Source organism: Mytilus edulis, chromosome 3 (assembly GCF_963676685.1).
Source record: "Mytilus edulis chromosome 3, xbMytEdul2.2, whole genome shotgun sequence".
Lineage (NCBI taxonomy): Eukaryota > Metazoa > Mollusca > Bivalvia > Mytilida > Mytilidae > Mytilus > Mytilus edulis.
In genome coordinates this window covers 65226314-65246703 of record NC_092346.1, presented here as the reverse complement: position 1 = coordinate 65246703, position 20390 = coordinate 65226314, and the positions used below count along the sequence as shown (strand labels likewise).

The window sequence follows — 20390 nt, the reverse complement described above, 5'->3', positions numbered from 1 at the left end:
TAGAGATAAACTGTAAACAGCAATAATGTTCAGCAAAGTTAGATTTACAAATAAGTCAACATGACCGAAATGGTCAGTTGACCCCTTTAGGAGTTATTGCCCTTTATAGTCAATTTTTAACCATTTTTCATAAATCTAAGTAATCTTTTACAAAAATCTTCTCCTCTGAAACTACTGGGCCAAATTAATCCAAACTTGGCCACAATCATCTTTGGGGTATCTAGTTTAAAAAATGTGTGGCGTGACCCGGTCAACCAACCAAGATGGCCGCCACGGCTAAAAATAGAACATAGGGGTAAAATGCAGTTTTTGGCTTATAACTCAAAAACGAAAGCATTTAGAGCAAATCTGACATGGGGTAAAAATGTTTATCAGGTCAAGATCTATCTGCCCTGAAATTTTCAGATGAATCGGTCAACCTGTTGTTGGGTTGCTGCCCCTGAATTGGTAATTTTGAGGAAATTTTGCCATTTTTGGTTATTATCTTGAATATTATTATAGATAGAGATAAACTGTAAACAGCAATAATGTTCAGCAAAGTAAGATTTACAAATAAGTCAACATGACCGAAATGGTCAGTTGACCCCTTTAGGAGTTATTGCCCTTTATAGTCAATTTTTAACCATTTTTCGTAAATCTTAGTTATCTTTTACAAAAATCTTCTCCTCTGAAACTACTAGGCCAAATTAATTCAAACTTAACCACAATTATCTTTGAGGTACCTTGTTTGAAAAATGTGTCCGATGACCTGGCCATCCAACCAAGATGGCCACCACGGCTAAAAATAGAACAGGGGTAAAATGTAGTTTTTTGCTTATAACTCTGAAACCAAATCATTTAGAGGAAATCTGACAAGGAGTTAAATTGTTAATCAAGTCAATATATATCTGCCCTGAAATATTCAAATGAATTGGACAACCGGTTGTTGGGTTGCTGCCCTCCAATTGGTAATTTTTAAAGAAATTTTGCTGTTTTTGGTTATCTTGAATACTATTATAGATAGCGATAAACTGTAAACAGCGATAATGTTCATCAAAGTAAGATCTACAAATAAGTCCACATGACCTAAATGGTCAATTGACCCCTTAAGGAGTTATTGCCCTTTATAGTCAATTTTTAACAATTTTCATTAATTTGGTAAATTTATGTAAATTTTTACCAAATATTTTTCTCTGTTACTAATGGGCAAAGTTCATTATAGATATAATTGTAAGAAGCAAGAATGTTCAGTAAAGTAAGAACTTCAAACACATCACCATCACCAAAATACAATTTTGTCATGAATCCATTTGTGACTCCTTTGTTTAATATGCACATAGACCAAGGTGAGCGACACAGGCTCTAAGCCTCTAGTTTATTTTCCTGTACAGATAAACCAAATTTCTTTGGGTGTTATCTTTACTGAAGGTTTACCTAAAACAAACCACAAGTAACATAGAACTGAACAGAAAGAAATGCTGAGGATTCCTTATCATTTGTAGGCTACCAATATTTATGGATTTTGAGTGAATAATTTATCCACTTATTAAAATATTCAAGGAAGTACACATTTTCCATAGACTTGTATGCAGAATTTGGGAGAACCCCAAAATCAAATATCCCATGATAATACAATTTTATGCTCAATCCACGAAAATCGGTATCCACATAAATAAAGGAATTCGTAGTAGGCATATGCTAATCTTTTTTTATGCTTGTGTCAAAAATTCCAATAAGGAACATATATTACATTATTGAAGTCATAAACCAATTTTCAAGACATTTCAGCCATTGGCCCTCTTCAGTTTCTTTATTTTTAGGATGTACTGTAAAGTAAAATGTTTTCCATGTGGTTTAGAAGAAAAATTAAATAAATGAAGAAGGCCAATGGCCGAAACGTCTTGAAAATTGGTAAAAAAAAAAATATAGTTAAATGTTTTCTGTTATTAAGTTGACGACAAGAGCATGGCATTCTTGTATGCTTATGCTGATGCTTCTAAGGAGATAGAAAGTGATCCAGCTCGCCCACTGACCAGGGTCAATTGTCATGATTGGACTGATGTCTGTGGCAATGAAAAGATTAACATATATCCCACCATGAGGATGTACCGTAATGGAAAGATGTTGAAAGATTACAAAGGCTTGTTAGATAGCAAAGCTGTTGTTACAACTGTCAAATTGTAAGTTAAAATTTTTTAAAGAATTACTGTAAATTATTTGTTATGAAAAAAGTGTGTTGTGCAAACGTAAAGTACATTTTTAGCTCACCTGACCTGAAAGGTCAAGTGAGCTTTTCTCATCACTTGGCGTCCGTCGTCCTTCGTCCGTTGTCCAGCGTCCTGCGTCCGTCGTCCGTCGTCCGTAAACTTTTACAAAAATCTTCTCTGAAACTACTGGGCCAAATTTAACCAAACTTGGCCACAATCATTCTTGGGGTATCTAGTTTAAAAAATGTGTCCGATGACCTGGCCATTCAATCAAGATGGCCGCCATGGCTAAAAATAGAACACAGGGGTAAAATGTATATTTTAACTTATATCTTTGAAACCAAAGCATTTAGAGCAAATCTGACATGGGGGTAAAATTGTTGATCAGGTCAAAATCTATCTGCCCTGAAATTTTCAGCCGAATCGGACAACCTGTTGTTGGGTTGCTGCCCCTGAATTGGTTATTTTAAGGAAATTTTGCAGTTTTTGGTTATTATCTTGAATACTATTATAGATAGAGATAAACTGTAAACAGCAATAATGTTCAGCAAAGTAAGACCTACAAATAAGTCAACATGACCAAAATTGTCAGTCAACCCCTTAAGGAGTTATTGCCCTTTATAGTCAATTTTTAACAACTTTTTGTCATTTTTTGTAACTTGTACAAAAATCTTCTTCTCTGAAACTACTGGGCCAAATTTAATCAAACTTAGTCACAATTATCATTGTGGTATATAGTTTTAAAAATGTGTCCGATGACTTGGCCTACCAAACAAAATGGCCGACATGGCTAAAATTAGAACATAGTGGTAAAATGCAGTTTTTGCTTTATATCTTTGAAACTAAGACATTTAGGGCAAATCTTTCAAGATTTAAATGTCCATCAGAATAAGATCTATCCCCTCGCAAAATTTCAGATCAATCTGACAACCCGTTGTTGGGTTGCTGCCTTAAAATTGGTAATTTTAAGGAAATTTTGCAGTTTTTGGTTATTATCTTGAATACTATTATAGATAGAGATAAACTGTAAACAGCAATAATGTTCAGAAAAGTAAGATCTACAAATAAGTCAACTTGATCAAAATTATTAGAGGACCTCTTAAGGAGTTATTGCTTTTTATAGTCAATATTGAACAACTTTTCGTCATTTTTGTAACTTGTACAAAAGTCTTCTTTTCTATAACTATGGGCCAAATTTAACCAAACTTGACCACAATCATTACTAGGGTATCTATTTAAAAAAAGTGTATAATGACCCCGCCTACCACCCAAGATGGCCGACATCAGTAAATACAGTAACAGGTGAGCGACACAGACTCTTGAGAGCCTCTAGTTATTCTTGCTTTTCAAAATGAAAAATTGTCAAACATTTTGAATATTTTTTCAATGTTGTCTAGACTGAACACCTTGAGAAATTTCAAGGTTGTTCTTAGTTTTATCAGCTGCTATTAATGTCATTCAAAGTTAATTCAAACTATATTTTCTTAAATTTTCAAAAGATTGATAGGATCACATGCAGCACGAGTTTTCAAACACAGAACATTTCAAGGATCACAAGCAATATAAGTTCTCAAACACCAAACACTTCAAGAGAAGATGAAAATGTCATATTACCACAATGTGAAATTTGAAATCATATATAGTAAACATGTATTAAAAAAGATTTCTTTGTGTACAGGCTTAATCAGTCTAACCCAGTAAATTTAGTAGATTCCACATCAATCATGGATTTGATGAATGGTGTGTTACCAAATAGTAAACAGGTTGTTACCGAAACTGTTGTCATGGCATTGTTAGATAAGTCACACTATACAGGTAAAAACCTTTACATTTTTGTATAATTGATGTTAGTACTATTTTGTTATATACATGTTTTTGTGACGTTTTAATATGATGGATATACCAGTGTGAAGATAAAACAACAACAAAAAATAAAAAGATGCAAAAACAAAATAGACTATTTTAACATAAAAGGTCTACCTGTATATATATTAAGCATGGATTAAAGAATGCATTCAAAACTGTTAGAACTTAACAGCATACATGATATTCCTCTTTAATATAAAAGTAACAGAAAAAAGGTGTTAAATTTTATTGATTTGTGAACTTAAGTTTTTTATCAAGATTAAACATGAATGAATAGCGGTGTGTGGTATACATAAGTAATTTAATGACATAAATAACCAAAAAACATCAGAGGTTGAATGCAGTATTCCACAATTGTAATATGTTTATAAATCTTTCAACTTACATGGCACATCTGTTTAATAAAAAACACTGTAAATTGTGTTTAAAACAGGGGCATGATCTTTGCAGATTATATTATGATATGATTACTATAGACAACAGAAATACCTAGTTACCAGTAATTGCAGATTGGCAAATATTTTCCCCAAGTGTGTTCGTACAATGTACATTTTTACTACCAAGTGATGACAGAATATAACTTTTTTACACAAGACAAATCAGAGTTGTCTTTCTTTTTATAACAAATTTTCAAAATATAGCTTCAGTTAAGGATGTATTCTTCTGACTTATCAGTCTCGTTCAGTCTCGTTGAAATCTCGTTCTTGAATTATTTCCAAAACATGATACAAGTGGAAAGTATCAATGAATTTTAAAAATGTTATAATCAAACATAACTCTGAAAAAATTGTGTATTTACAATGAATGGTTTTTGAGTATTCCAGTTTTCAAATTTTACAACCAATCAAGTCAGTATTTTTAGCCAAAATTTTGAGAAAATGGGTTAGGGATACAAAAAATGATTTTACAAGAATCATGTACATCCCATATCATTTTGGTCTTTTCAAATTTCTTAGATATGTATTTTTCCAATCATTTATAATAAAAAAGTTGAAATAATATGCATTTTGTTCTTCAAACTGAGAAAAATCACAAAAATACAAAATGGACAGCATGGTCAATTTTTACACAAAAAAGCGTCAAAATATGATAAAACTTTCTTATATTAACACCTATTTATAGTTTTTTTAAGTTAAATTTATTCAGATTGTTCCACTTCATCTTTATGGAAAGTATAAAAAAAGTTTAATTGTGGAACTGTGACTTTTTTCACGATAATTGCCCAAAAATGGGTAAAAATCGATGAAAAATGGGAAAATCATTAAAATTGGGCATTTTCAAAGGGCTGTAGCAAAAAAGAAGTGCACCACCATATGATTTTTTCTTCACTAATAATTTTGTTACAGCCTTATAAACCCCAAAATCAGGTTAAAAAAAAAGTTTAATTCTAGAAATTTTTGGCTCCTCAGAGGTGTACATCCTTAAAATTTGAATGCATAGGTTTGCATATGTGAGATATCTGTACTTATCTGGTAAGGAATCTACAAACATAGGTATTATTATGACAAATCTCTTAATATTTTCAGAATTGAAGGTATATAAAGATGTAGCAAGTCAGCTAGAAGATACTATGACTTTTGCCTACAACAATGATGGAGCTGCCAGTAAAATGTATGTTTGACAAAAAGGGCTAGCTTATAAAGCAGTATTTCAATATTTTGGGTTTTTTTCCAAGTAAATTGACTTAAGAACTTTGATACTTCTATTGTAATATGAGTTTATGGTGACTTGAGTAACACCGGTATCACTCAGATTACAATTCTACCTTGACAGGTAAGTTTGTATTTAGCCTATATATAAAATACTTATTTAGCCTTGAGAATTGAATGGTCAGTTTCCCATTCAAACAATAGAAGTTGATAAATTTGGCTTCATGCCATTTACCTTGTCCAAAATTAAGGTCACTTTATTGTTATTGTGATATTGTTAAAGTACAAAAGAACCCTATATTCTGACCAATACTTAAAACTTTGTGCATCTTGATTTAATTGTTAAAAATCTGTTAATGTTGAATTTTAGGGGTTATTTTAGGCCTTTTAATTGCAAATTTCTTTACATGGTAGTTTTTTTTTCAGATATAAAAAAAAAAATCTGCTTGACTGTTATAGAAATAGACTATGCTTGCAGGTTACCTATTACACTGTCTTGTTTTTTGTTTACACCAAATCAGATATATATTTAGTTGCAAAATATTTTAAATGAAAGCTGAAATTTTTTCTATCTTTAAATGTGCATTGAACAATGTTGAAGGTTAAAATAATCATAATGTGAACAAAAATGAAGAAAACATTGTGGTCCCAAAAAAAACATCATCAACCAGGATATAAAATTCCAAATATTAATTTATTATATATTAGACGTTTTGAAGTTCTTTGTGTATCTGTGCTTGAAAATATTGAAATATTTGCTACTTTGGATATAGTTTGGAAATATATTTATTGTGAGAATGATTCCTATGGTGTTTATCTACTAAATGTCGCAGAATCTGGAGAACAAAGGTGAAAAAAGACCAAGATTATCAGACGGCGAAACTCCAAAACCAGAAGGTAAACTATACAAAATGTCTTCTGACGATGATGATATAAAAGCTCAGTTCAAAACTATTATAGAATCTATGAATGATATAAAGAAAGGCCAATCGTCTATGCAAAAGATGTTTGAAAGTAAACTTGATAAAATGAAAACAGAGCTTATGTCTAGTATAGATGATAAAGTCAAAGTTTTGAAATCTGATATTGATTTACAATGGGGACAACAACAAACTAAGATTGAACAGTTGTCAAACAGTGTCGAAAGTGTTATGAATAGATTAACGGTAGTGGAAGGAGTTGTTGCCGAAGGCAGCATTAGTGGTACAACGAACGTGAACCAAACAAATCAGTCATTCCAAAACAATCAAGTTAATCCGCTGAACAATGATGAAATTACGGTTATTGCGTCTGGTGTTCCGTTTGAAGAAGGTGAAGATATTTTGATTAAGGCCAAGCAAATTGTTGCCGAAATTAACACTGAAATTTCCGAAAATGATATTGTGGCAGCATTTAGATTGAAAAGTCGAAGACATGACCGACCTGGATTTGTTAAAATTATTGCTTTGAATGTTGATACAAAAAGACGTATTTTAAGAGAAAAAACATAAACTCCGCAACTCGTCAAATTTCAAAAACATCTATTTACGCAGCAGTAAATCTCATGTTGAACGTATGTTTGAAATTAATACAAGAACTCTGTTGAAGGAATTACCACATGGTTCATCGTACAGATTGACTGCTTACGGACGGATAATAAAGAAAACAACGGAAGCAGCTAGTGAGAATGAACAAACTAATGGTACCAAATAGGATTTAAACCGGTCTGTTGAACATTCCTTAAAGTTTTGTCAAATCAATGTTGGTGGTTGGACTGTAAATAACAATAATTTGAGAAGAGCCTTAATCTGTAATATAAATGCAGATATTGTTAGTGTTTGCGAAACTCACCTGTCGGGAACAAATGAACTAGATTTAGCAGAAGATGGATATAAATGGTATGGATCTAATAGAACTTTTATTCATAGAAATGCCCCGAAAGCTTCCGGGAGTGTAGGATTTCTTGTAAAGCATTCTATCTTGAAAAGTTTTGATGTACGTATTATAGATAAAAGTGTCGATGGTATCTTAGGGTTACTATTTAGAAACAAAGAAACAGATTTTACTTGTGTTGCATTTTCATGTTATCTTCCGCCGGAGAATTCACCTTGGGGGCGCGACGCCCAAACGTTCTATTCACATGTTCTTTCCCAAATCTACTTGAATTATGATGTTGATGCTATATTTCTATTAGGTGACTTTAACTCGAGATTAGGAAACCTAAAAGATGTTTCTACCGAATTCCATAATGTTACTACGAGAGAAACTATTGACAAGACTCATAATCAACATGGACAGTCTTTTTCCGAATTTCTAAATGATAGTAAATTTTGTGTTCTAAATGGCCGATCAGGAGGACAGTCGAACAAATTCACATCAATATCATTAAAAGGAAAAGCAGTTGTTGACTACGTATGTGTTCCGCATGATTTAGTTGAAAATTGTAAAAATTTCGAAATTATCACATGCAATGAAATAATCGAATCCGAAAGAATTCAGCATCTTATTGGAACAAGAAGTAGAATTCCAGACCATGCGTTTTTAATATTTAATTATGTCGAAAACTTTATAATTAAATCTGAAAATGTGAAACATAACGTTTTGCCGACAAAGAAAAGATTCAGATTTAAAGAAATACCGTCAAACTTTATGTGCTCCGACATCACGAAAGAGGCTATACATATGGTTATTCGTCAAATTGAACTCTGCAGAGAACAGCAAGAAGACATTGATACGGTCTACGAAGAATAATGCAAACTTGTTACAAAAGAAATGGAAGAAACAATACCATATCATGAGGCGTCTAGAAAAACAAGAAAACATTTTAAACACGAAAAACCATTCTGGAATCAAGAATTAAGTGATTTATGGGTAACTATGCACAGTTGCGAAAAACAATTTAGGAAATCTAGAACCAGTAAAGCGAAACGTGAGACACGGGACAAATTTGTTATGGCGCAAAAGAAATTCGATAAGCGTTTACGATTTCATGAACGTAAATATAAGCAGGATTTATCTTTACAAATAGAAACTCTGAATACAGAAGATCCGAAAAAATTTTGGGCAGAATTACAAAAACTTGGTCCTAAGAAGAAGAATGCTATTCCGATGGAATGTGTTAATGACGATGGTTCTACGTCATTCGATGAGAAAACAGTGATAAACAAATGGGAATCCGATTTTAGAAATTTGTACATGAACATAAATGACGATTACGATGATGAATTTTATGAAAACGCATTACGACATAAAAGACTTTTAGAAGATAATATGCTTGACCCGTTGTATATACCAAATGATATACTGAATCAGAACATTCATATAGACGAAATACAAAAAGTTGTTTTACATTTGAAAGAGAAAAAAGCTCCTGGAATAGATGGAATTTATAATGAAGTGCTTAAAAATGAACCAATTATTAAACTATTGCAGGTGTAATTTCAGTTCTTTTTTGACACAGGAAAAGATCCGTCGTTGTGGAGGAAAGCACTAATTCGACCAATTCCGAAAGGTTCTGCTATTGACACGAGAATTCCACTGAATTACAGAGGGATTAGTTTACTCTCGGTAATTGCGAAATGTTACAGTTCTACTTTAAATAACCGAGTGCAAAAATTGTTAGAAGACAACAGATTAATTGTTGATGAACAAAATGGTTTTAGAAGAGATAGGTCATGTGAGGATCATGTGTTTTCTTTGAATTGCCTTATTCAGGATAGGAAATCAACATTTGCTACCTTTGTGGACCTGCAAAAAGCATTTGATTATGTAGATAGGGATTTATTACAATACAAACTGCAATTAAACGGTATTGACGGAAACATGTATAATGCTATTTCTAGCTTATACATTGACACAGAATCATGTGTCTGCGTAAATGATCATCGTACAAATTGGTTCCAGTGTTCAAAGGGGTACGCCAAGGGGATAATTTATCGCCTACATTGTTCGCTTTATTTGTCAACGATTTAGCTACTGAAATAAAAGATCGAGAAACTGGAATACCTTTTGATAATGAGAAAATCAGTCTTCTATTATATGCTGACGACATTGTTATTCTAACAGAGAACGAAAATGATATGCAACGTTGCTTAGATGTGTTATACAGTTGGTGCCAACGATGGAGACTCAATGTTAACTGTTCAAAATCAAATGTCATGCATTTTAGAAAACAGCTTGTCCCATGAAGCAACTTTAATTTCAAGATTGGACCAAACAGTTTACAATATGTAAGTCACTACAAATATCTTGGCATTATTTTCAATGATAAAATGGATTTAAGTATTGCCACCGAAACATTAGGTAAAGCTGGAGGACGGGCACTAGGAGGTATGATATCAAAGATTCACAATTTTAAGGACGTTGCATTTAAAACATTTGAAACCCTTTTCGAGTCGTGTGTTGTACCAGTCATTGATTATTGCGCAGGTGTTTGGGGATATAAAACATACCACTCCATTGAATCTGTACAAAACCGTGCTATTAGATATTTTTTGGGATTACACAGATTTGCACCAGTAGTTTCTCTAAACAGTGAACTAGGATGGTTACAGCCAACTTTAAGACGGTGGATTTCTATGGTTAGAAGATGGAATCGGCTTGTTAAAATGGACAATGATAGACTAACGAAAAAGCTTTTTCTTTGGAACTATAATAAATCGGGCCAGTGGAGCTCTCAGATGAAGGAAATTTTTCACAAAGTGGACATGGACAGTTGCTATGAATATGTAAATTTATGCAACATTGAACTTTTTAAAACAAAGATTATGGAATACTGTGAAAACGATTGGACTGGTAAAATCACTTCTCTACCCAAATTAAGGATTTACATTACTATTAAACAGAAGTTATGGCACAGTTTCGCTGTGGTATTCTACCCTTACGCATTGAAACTGGACGATTTAGAAATGAGGCTCCTGATGAACGATTTTGCACTTTCTGCGATGACGGATCTGTTGAAGATGAAAAACATTTCTTGTTGTACTGTAAAGCTTACCATAATTTAAGACAATTATTATTTGAATCAGTGAACCTTGATAGACATTTTATTGATAATAGAACATTTGCTAATTTAATGACACTTCATCAAAGACAAACTGCTAAATATTTGAATTTATTTTTCTGTAAAAGAAAGGAACTTCTTTATAAGTAACAATCACATTGCGCAATGCAAATTTGAACATTAGGTTTAAAGTGACTTATAGGTCCAACGGGCCGGGTGTAAATTTATTTAACTATTGTATTCTTATTATGTAATATTATATATACTACACATGTCACTATAATAAATGATATACTTACTTACTTTTTATACTAATATCAGTTGAAATCTCAAGCCACTGTTTTGCATGTTAACAATGTAGGTCATGTCCCAACAGAAAATCAATAAATATGACAGTACAATGTACTCTTAGCACAAACACATAAGGTCACTGTGAAATAGACATCTAGGGCAAAAAACAGTCAGTTATACCAAACCAGTTTGACTAGATGTCTAGTTTAAAACCAGTTTGACTAGATGTGTCCTATATTTTGACAATGTAAGTGACATGAGGACCTGCATGGGTTTTTTTAATATCTGTATTCTTTAAATTTTTAGGGCATTTTTCTTTTAATAGCCTTAAAAATAAATCTCATTCTGTAAAATTCTCATGAAAATGATTTTACTATATAGTCTGTCTGTTACAAGATTATTTATCAATTATGTACATTGATCATTATATTATCAGTATTGCATTACAGTTACCTAAGTTACCTTTTTATTTAGCACAGTTATTCTTTATACTTTTGCACCGCATTATTCTCTATTCTTTATTTTCTTGTTCATTTTCTCTATTCTCTATTTTTTTGTTGCTATTACATTTATTCTCTATTCTATAAACCCCATTCTGACCCTTATAGGTAAACTTCTATTGTATGAATGGGATAAACTGACCTTTCAATTCTCAAGGCTAAATAAGTATTTTATAGGCTAAATCAAAACTTACCTGTCAAGGTAGAATTGTAATCTGAGTGATACCGGTGTTACTCAAGTCACCATAAATATAAGGAACTTAGAGTAAAATTCATAAAGAAATATTACTGGTCTAGACCAAGTGTGTTTAAATTTATTGAACTTTTAAGTTTTAAGAACATCAAACAGTTAACCATTTTTACTGCAATTAAAATCAGAGACAATATTATATGAACATTCTCTGTCTGTTTACTTGTGTACTTTGAAAATTTGTATTGGCACTGATGAACTGTAAAGTTCAAGGTTATAAATAATTTGATTTATGAGAAGAAAAAAAAACCACCTAAATAATTAATGCTCAAAATATACATTAGTATGTTTCACTGAAATCACCCATTTTAAATTTAAGAAAATGAACATGATGAATAATAGTTTATGGTTTTTCTGTTTGTCCAAATATCTAAGGTTAATGACTGACTGCTTTCAAAAAATAAATGCATAGTGATATGTTATGTTACAACTACAGACTCAATCATTTCTACTGATTTAAGTTACAATTATTCTTTTTTTCAGACCGGACTTTAAATTTAAAGTTCCATCAATAGTTGTACTAAGAAGGTCTGATATTCTCAAACCTCATGTAGTTTATATTGGTAAATTAGAAGTTACTGAAATGAAGGATTTTATAATCAAAGCTAGTATCCCATCCATGGTAAGAATTTTTGATGAAAATTTGATTTGTAGAAGTTGTGGAAGGGAGAAAATTCAAATCAAAGTTTCCTGTGATTGTTATGCTTTGGTTTATTTCTCAAAAGTGTAGCCAAACACAATTTAATCAGTGTATTCTTAATCAAAGATTGGATATTCAAAGAGTCATTGATGGTCTAGTAAAAGTCTTCATTTCTGGAAAAAAACTATTATAAATGCAAAGAACTGCCTATATTAAAAAGAGGTCATTGTTACAGTTTTCAATGCAAATTTTGGAATTCTTTTCATTTTAGAAAAAAAAAAATGCTTGAAAATTTGACCTATTTAATATTTCTGATTTTATTATTTGATGATACATTGTAAAATGATATGATGAATATCTCATACAATTGAAATGACTTTCACGTTCATTTATATGCATACATTGTTTCGTTTGTAGCCTGAGTTAACAGTGGAATGGTTTCCAGCACTGTACAGACAACAGAAGCCATTTGTAATCTTGTTTCTGGATGAGTACCAGGAATCAGCTAGACTGAAGAAAGTCATGGAGGATATAGTTATATCTAGCAAATTTCCCATGCTTCAATTTGTTTGGATGAAGTAAGTTTATATTTCTATGCCTCTCTGTTAATGTGGCCAGATCATATAGATTTTTATTTGTCTATCTATGTAAATACAAATAGATATGTATTTTTATACACTTGTTTACGAAATAATTGATGCAAGCTATACTTTATTGTAACTTTAGCATGGTAGGCATTATAATTTGGATTATTTTTGCCCGAGCGTTAGTGAGGGCTAATATAACATGAATATAATGCCTACCCATGTTAAAACTACAATAAAGTATAGCTTGCATTAATTATTTCGATTCTGAATAGGACAATTAAGGTAATTTCTATGTCCAATAAGTATTAGTGTAAAAGTGTTTGTGTAGGCTCTTCCATGAACCCCCCTTTTTTGGTTGTAAAGAAGCAAACGGCTGGCACTGTGTTTTTCAGAGGGAGGAGTTTGAACAGCCAGCATGAACGGTTGTTGTATCTCGGTCAAATATGTCAATTTCGGAATGCAACACATTATAGTCATAATAAATGAATTAGTAACATCATGTGCACCATCTAAGAGTTTAAAAGTGTTTTAAAGTTAAGGAAATATATTAAGTGCATGATAATTTGATAAAATTCATTATTCTGAAGAAGTCAATATACACATGTGCAAACAAATTTTATTCCATTTAGAGCATGGGTTTGTTCAGAAACGAAAGAAGCATGTCATATTAGAACTTATATCAATACTATTTCAGCATCATTATTGTATTATAAAGTACAACATTGATCAAACATATTTTAGTTTGACATTTTAATCTTCATTGATCTTCATTTCATGCATGGAAGACAAAATGAGGAACTGAAATTGTTATTAAATTAATTTCCAAGGAACTTGCGATTTGTTTCAGTTCAATTTTATAACTACAATAAACCTCTTTTGATTAGGTCACTATAACCCAAACATCACTTTAGAACAACTTTGACTTTTTGGTTTTTTTTAAATTCAGGTATCTGAAAGGTTTTGTGACTTAACTTGTTATAATTCAGCACTACAATCATTTTGCATGGTACAACACAGCTTGATTATATTTAATTGAACTCATGAGCAATGCCATACTCCTAGAGTGAAATAAAAAAAAAACCCATAAAGAACCTTTTATTTTATTTTCTAGTGCTGATCCCAAGTCAGTTGGTAGATCTGTTTTAAATGAATATGATAAAGATAACAGGGTACCAGAAATATGTTATGTAGATCTGAAAAAGGTAAGTTGTAATTGATTTTATAATGATATAAATTATACAAATAAGAATGAAAATATACATTATGTTCTTGTTCGTCAACTCAAACGAACATAAAATATTTATAAATAAAAAACCAAACACTGTTTGGGATATCAGCTCGCCTGGACAGTACAGTTAAGCATGTTTATTCATTTTATTTACAATATATGAATATTTGTATGCATGCCCGTAGCCGCTGCTTCAACATATCATTTTCCAATTATACACAATCTACAAAAGAAACATCTTTGTTAACAATCTTTTCAAACATGTATAATCTTAAAAAACATCCACATCAATCATAAGCATGAATACATCAATTGACAATATTGACAAAATAAAAGTGGGTGGGTGGGGTCAAATGACCAGACTGAACTGTCCGAAATGCAAGCGTCGAATGACACATAATTACACACAGATTTACCGTTACAATTCTTCCCGCTTATATAAGCTCGTGAAATACTTATTACTTTAGAGTATACCTTAAACAGGTATATCTAGTCATGTGACAAATGTCACAACAAATACACGTGTTCTTTATAACATTGATAAATACATATCATTGCATGTTAACCAGACATGCATATAGATATATTTACTAAGTTATTGATAGATGAAATATTGTCAAAAGAACACTATGTTTACATTTCTTGATGGTAAATAAATTCATGGTAAATAAATTCACGAAAGGCCCAAACAAATGTTGTTGATATGGTTCCCTTTTCCCTGAAGGTGAACTACTGACTTTTTACTGGAGTTGTACTTACTTAAGTAACAGGACAGTTCCACATATGGAGCAGGATATACTTACTCTTCTGGAGCTCTCAGATCACCCCAAGTTTTGGTGGGTTTTGTATTCCTCAGTCTTAAGTTTTTATGTTATGTTTTGTGTACTATTGTTTGTATATTGGTCTTTTTCTTGTTTAGCCATGGTGTTGTCAGTTTATTGTCTACTTATGAGTTTGAATGTTCTTTTGTTCTTTTTGGTACCGTTGTCCTCTAAAATCTCTAAAAACTATAAAAATTAAAACATACTATGTTGACCTGTAAGTTTATACATCTGAGTCCTTTGGTTTTTCGGTAGAGATTGCATAAAATGCAATCAAAAACCTATGGTACTGACGTGAATCTTAATCTTCCAAGTTTTGTCTGCGTTTGAGATGCACAAAATATAGTGCATTGATCATAACATTCTAAACACCCTTTCCATGAGTAGATATGAACATTTCCAAGAACTTATCAATGAAATAAACACTCTGATATTCACGTCACAAAATGATGTTATACATGTCAGGAAAATTACATAACTTTTGCAAGGGTATCTGTTCTAAAAATTAACAATATCATTGTTTAAGTAATTTTAATAATTTGAGTTATCTTCCTTTGTCCAGAATTGTTGTTGAATCAACTGCAACCAATACAATATATATATCTTTATTCTCAGTAAACCATATACATTGGTATAGAGAAGACATGCAATTATGTACAATATTTACAAGACAAAACAAACAAAATAGTTGCTAAGACAAGATCTGAAGTCCATTTTAGCCAGGAGCACATACACCTGTGTTAATAATCTTTATAAATTTACATAATTTAATCAATACTGATTTGTTTTTTGAAGACATAATCTATTTGTATTTGACAATATTTGCATTTTTTAAATAATAATGTGACAGACAATGTTTCCTGTTTTCTTCAAAGTATTTACATTCTAATATATAATGCAATTCATCACCAATATCATTTTTGTTACATAGAAGACAAATTCTATTGTTTCTAACTATATTGTTCCATCTACCCTGTTCAATAGGGAGCTTGTGATTTGTGGTCCTAAATCTACACAAATCAATAGACAGTTTGTTCCCAAGAATTTCAAAATAATCTTCTTTTCCAAAAAAATCTTTAAAAAGTTTATAATTTATTGCTTTTGGCGAGTTTTCAAGTAAAGAATGCCAGACTTGTACATACTGATCTTTAAGTCTAAGTTTGGTGTATGAAACTAACATATACAACGTGATATTGAATTTTACTTCCCACTGAAGGGGACATGCAGCTAAAATTGTATCTGTACAATAGCTTATGATTTTTTTCAACACATGCTTTTCAAATTTAAGTATGTTATTACTGATCCATGCAGTCACTCAGCTCCAGACCCTATAATGGATATATATATTAAATATTACAACTTCTATTGACCTTTTAACAGATTTACATTTTAGAAGCCCCTTCTATGGCTTTAATTTTAATTCCTGTTACTGATTTTTCTTATGATTATTTCCAGGGAATTGTATTTAATAACAAGGATGAATATCCAGTTGAAGATACCGTTTCTGAATGGTTGACCAGCGTCATGAACGAGAAGATTGAACCATCTAGTTTGTATTATCAATTTAAAGATAAAGAATAGTTATTTTGAATTAATTCAATATGTGACCATAATGTGCAGAAGTTAAAAAATGTCAAATTAAAATTGAGAATGAAACGGGGAATGTGTCAAAGAGACAACAACCCGACCAAATAAAAAACAACAGCAGAGGGTCACCAACAGGTCTTCAATGTAGCGAGAAAATCCCGCACCTGGAGGCGTCCTTCAGCTGGCCCCTAAACAAATATATACTAGTCCAGTGATAATGAACGCCATACTAATTTCCAAATTGTACACAAGAAACTAAAATTAAAATAATACAAGACTAACAAAGGCCAGAGGCTCCTGACTTGGGACAGGCGCAAAAATGCGGCGGGGTTAAACATGTTTGTGAGATCTCAACCCTCCCCTATACCTCTAACCAATGTAGAAAAGTAAATGCATAACAATACGCACATTAAAATTCAGTTCAAGAGAAGTCCGAGTCTGATGTCAGAAGATGTAACCAAAGAAAATAAACAAAATGACAATAATACATAAATAACAACAGACTACTAGCAGTTAACTGATACAAATGTTGCTATTGTTAAAACACAGTATAAAGTCAAACTGCATCTTGCTAGCTTCAATACAAAACTTTGAATTACGACAAATGTTTTACAAATATGTGTTACCAGATCAATTAAACTTGAATGTGATACTAATGTTTTTTTTAAAAAGTATTTTTTTCTTGCCCTGTAATTGTTTACAACTTTTTACTTGTCTTAATATATAGCTGTCTCATTGGTAATCATACCAAATTTCATTATTGCGATGAAAATGTATGTGAATTATGTCATGCAAATTCTAACATGATTTGTCCTTGTATTTGGATAAAATTACTGAAAATAACAGCAATAATACTTTCTTGACCAGTAAATAACAAAATTAAAACAAAACATGTGTATATTACGGAGAGGCAAACTTAAGTAACATTAGAACAACATTAGTCTTTATAAGATTTTATAAGAGTTATTTGTTATCGCTAAGCAGTACAGAGGTTTGGAGTATCTTTAATATTTACAGAGGTATTAGAACAAGGAGACTGGAAGCCAAAGAAGCATGGTTATGATTTCCTGTCATTAATAGACAAAGAAAATGAAAGAAAGAAGAAAAAGAAGCAAAGAAATCAGGGCGAAAGAATTGTAGAGGAACATGGTGTTGGTGAGTTATCATCTAAGGTGGATATTTTATATTTGGATAAATTTGGTTGGGATTCACTAAACAATGACAGTTATGTGAGACCTTTTGTTTTAGATTGATTGTAAGAGAGCTTTAATATTCTGGAAGTAGTATACATACTATCTAAAATTTATGCAAAAATGATTAAAGATTAATTAAATAACAATAACCATATGGCATGATTTTTATACACACAACACATTTATGCCCCCACCGTAGCGGAGAGGATAATAAGATTTACTTTTGTCCATGTGTACATACTTATGTCCTTACGTCCCAAAGTTGGTTTCCTGGCTCTAAATTTAGTTTGCCTACAAAATGCTTATCACAAAATACTGATCAATTTTGAATTTTTATGGTGTCACTTTAACCTTTTTAGAGTTATGCCCCTAAAAACTTATGGAAAAATAACTTAATTTTTCGTTTCTGTTATCTTACAATAATGAACTTTTATTTGCCTCAACCGAATATTATGAAACATATTACCACACAACTCAGATCAAGTACAAATTTTGGAAGTGTCATTTTTACTGTTTCAACTATGTCCCTTTATATGATATGCCAGAAGGGGCATAATCTGAGTACCATGAACACATTCCCCATTTATTCTAATAATATATCTTCCATGAGTTCTCTAGATGTTAAGTTTGGAAAGCTAAATCAAATTTTATAGTAAATACAATCAGATTGATTAAGTCTATTCTCATAACTTTATAGGTTTTGATAAAGATGGGAGAGAAATTAATGCAGAAGAAGAAAGGGTGAAGGCTGAGACTAAAAATCTTGACTCTGAGGAGGATGAGGTAAGTTCTTTAACTGAATGTTAATTACATCTAAACAAAGATTTGATACTATTGAAGGAATGACTTTATTCTTTCTGTCTATGAAGAAATAACATCAAAAATGCATTACAGGCAGTGTGCACCATATTTTTTTTTAGGTTATTTTGAATAGATGAGAAAAAAATATAGTAATGCCTTATAATTTAATTCTAAATGTCTAGCATCTGATATACAAATAAGAATGTGTCCCCAGTTCAAGGATGCTCCATCTACACTATTATTTTCTATGTTCAGTGGACTGTGAAAATGGGGGGAAATCTCTAATTTGGCATTAAAATTAGAAAGATCATATCATAGGGAACATGTGTACTAAGTTTCAAGTTGATTAGACTTCGACTTCATCAAAAACTACCTTGACCAAAAACTTTAACCTGAAGTGGGACAGACAGATGGACGAACGGACGCATAGACCAGAAAACATAATGCCCATAAATGGGGCATAAAAATTTCACACAATTGAAAGATGTGTCACATCCAAAATTAAACTATATGATTAAGGTGATAAAGGAAGATATATACGGTAGATGTAGAGTCAAAGTATGGTTTGACTCCATCATATATTGGAAAAACTATACATGTGCATTACATTGATTACCTGAAATATTGTGAATTTATAATGTTTTGCATATGGTAGTAAGGGGACATTATGTTTTCATGTCTGTGTGTCCCTGTGTTTTTCCAACAGTCTTTATCAGATTTAAGTGTTTTGGTTGAGAAAGTTTTCAATAAAGTTGTGGTAACATCAACTTTAAACTTTACACATGTTCATTATGTCAGATGTGAGAACTTAAAAAAATATATGCCAAGCCAGGAATTCGACCCAAATTTTTGTTCCATGAACATGAAAATAAGGTAGTGTGAGCTGAACATATTGTCAGTAAGCTAATTGACACTTCATTTTTTTTTCATTCCAAATTAAAACTAAGAAACATGCTGTAAAAGATTGTTCAGCCTCAGTAGTGGTTGATATTGAATTTAAAGAAAAGTATAGTTAGTATCAAATGAAATTTTTATCATAATTTAGGAATCTAGTATTGAAAATGTTAAAAGGTTGATTTAATCTGTTTTTATTGAAAAAGTATTAGAAACATATTTGAATATTGAAATTTTTTGATAATCCCATCGGACATAAGTGCCTTTAAAAAACATACAGGGTTCACCACCACAAAGAACTTAGGGTTTGGATATAACTATATTTAGTAAATGATATGTTTTAAAGAAATACCTTTCACTGTTCTTTAAAGATTTAAGGAAAAAATTCTGACATGAAAATAAATATGTATTTCAATTAACTTAAAAATTTAAAGCAGTATGTAAGTAAATTATTTATTTTGCAAATGTTGCTTATAAAACTTAATTTAAAATCTTGTTAGCATTAATATATATGAATGTACTCTTACAGATAAGAGAAGAATTGGTGGCCCTTCATAAAACACGTCTTTATAAATCTGGTGGAGGAAGAAGGCATAAAGATCATCCTGAAGGAAGTGAGGGGAAAGTTACCTCCCCTCCTGAAGTGGATAGAAAATATAAGGAAACTGCAGATTCTGCCAGTCATCAAGGTCAAAAGTCAAAGGAACATAAATCAAAACATACTGAATTATAAATTATTATAAATTAAGTTACTTTTATCATTAATTCCATATGAGATTTCAACATACAACGTCAATCAAAATACTGTCAAAAGCATTTTTTTATTTTTTTAGATTCCTAGATTTATAGAAATTCTGTAGAAATATGACTGCTAAAACTTGTAATAGTATTATAATATATAGTTATGTCCTAACTG

At 31.4% G+C, this 20390-nt stretch overlaps 1 protein-coding gene across 1 annotated transcript in view; it reads left to right on the top strand.

The window, feature by feature from the left end:
* The window catches only part of LOC139517132 (thioredoxin domain-containing protein 16-like), a 52991-nt gene extending 32601 nt beyond the window's left edge, over positions 1-20390 (top strand). The window contains exons 11-20 of the mRNA XM_071307839.1: positions 1931-2159; positions 3865-4001; positions 5579-5663; positions 12207-12345; positions 12781-12941; positions 14062-14152; positions 16455-16548; positions 17604-17741; positions 18477-18562; positions 20004-20390. Of these exons, the coding sequence (XP_071163940.1) occupies positions 1931-2159; positions 3865-4001; positions 5579-5663; positions 12207-12345; positions 12781-12941; positions 14062-14152; positions 16455-16548; positions 17604-17741; positions 18477-18562; positions 20004-20207 (1364 nt within the window). The 3' untranslated portion in view covers positions 20208-20390. The remainder of the gene's footprint in view (positions 1-1930; positions 2160-3864; positions 4002-5578; positions 5664-12206; positions 12346-12780; positions 12942-14061; positions 14153-16454; positions 16549-17603; positions 17742-18476; positions 18563-20003) is intronic.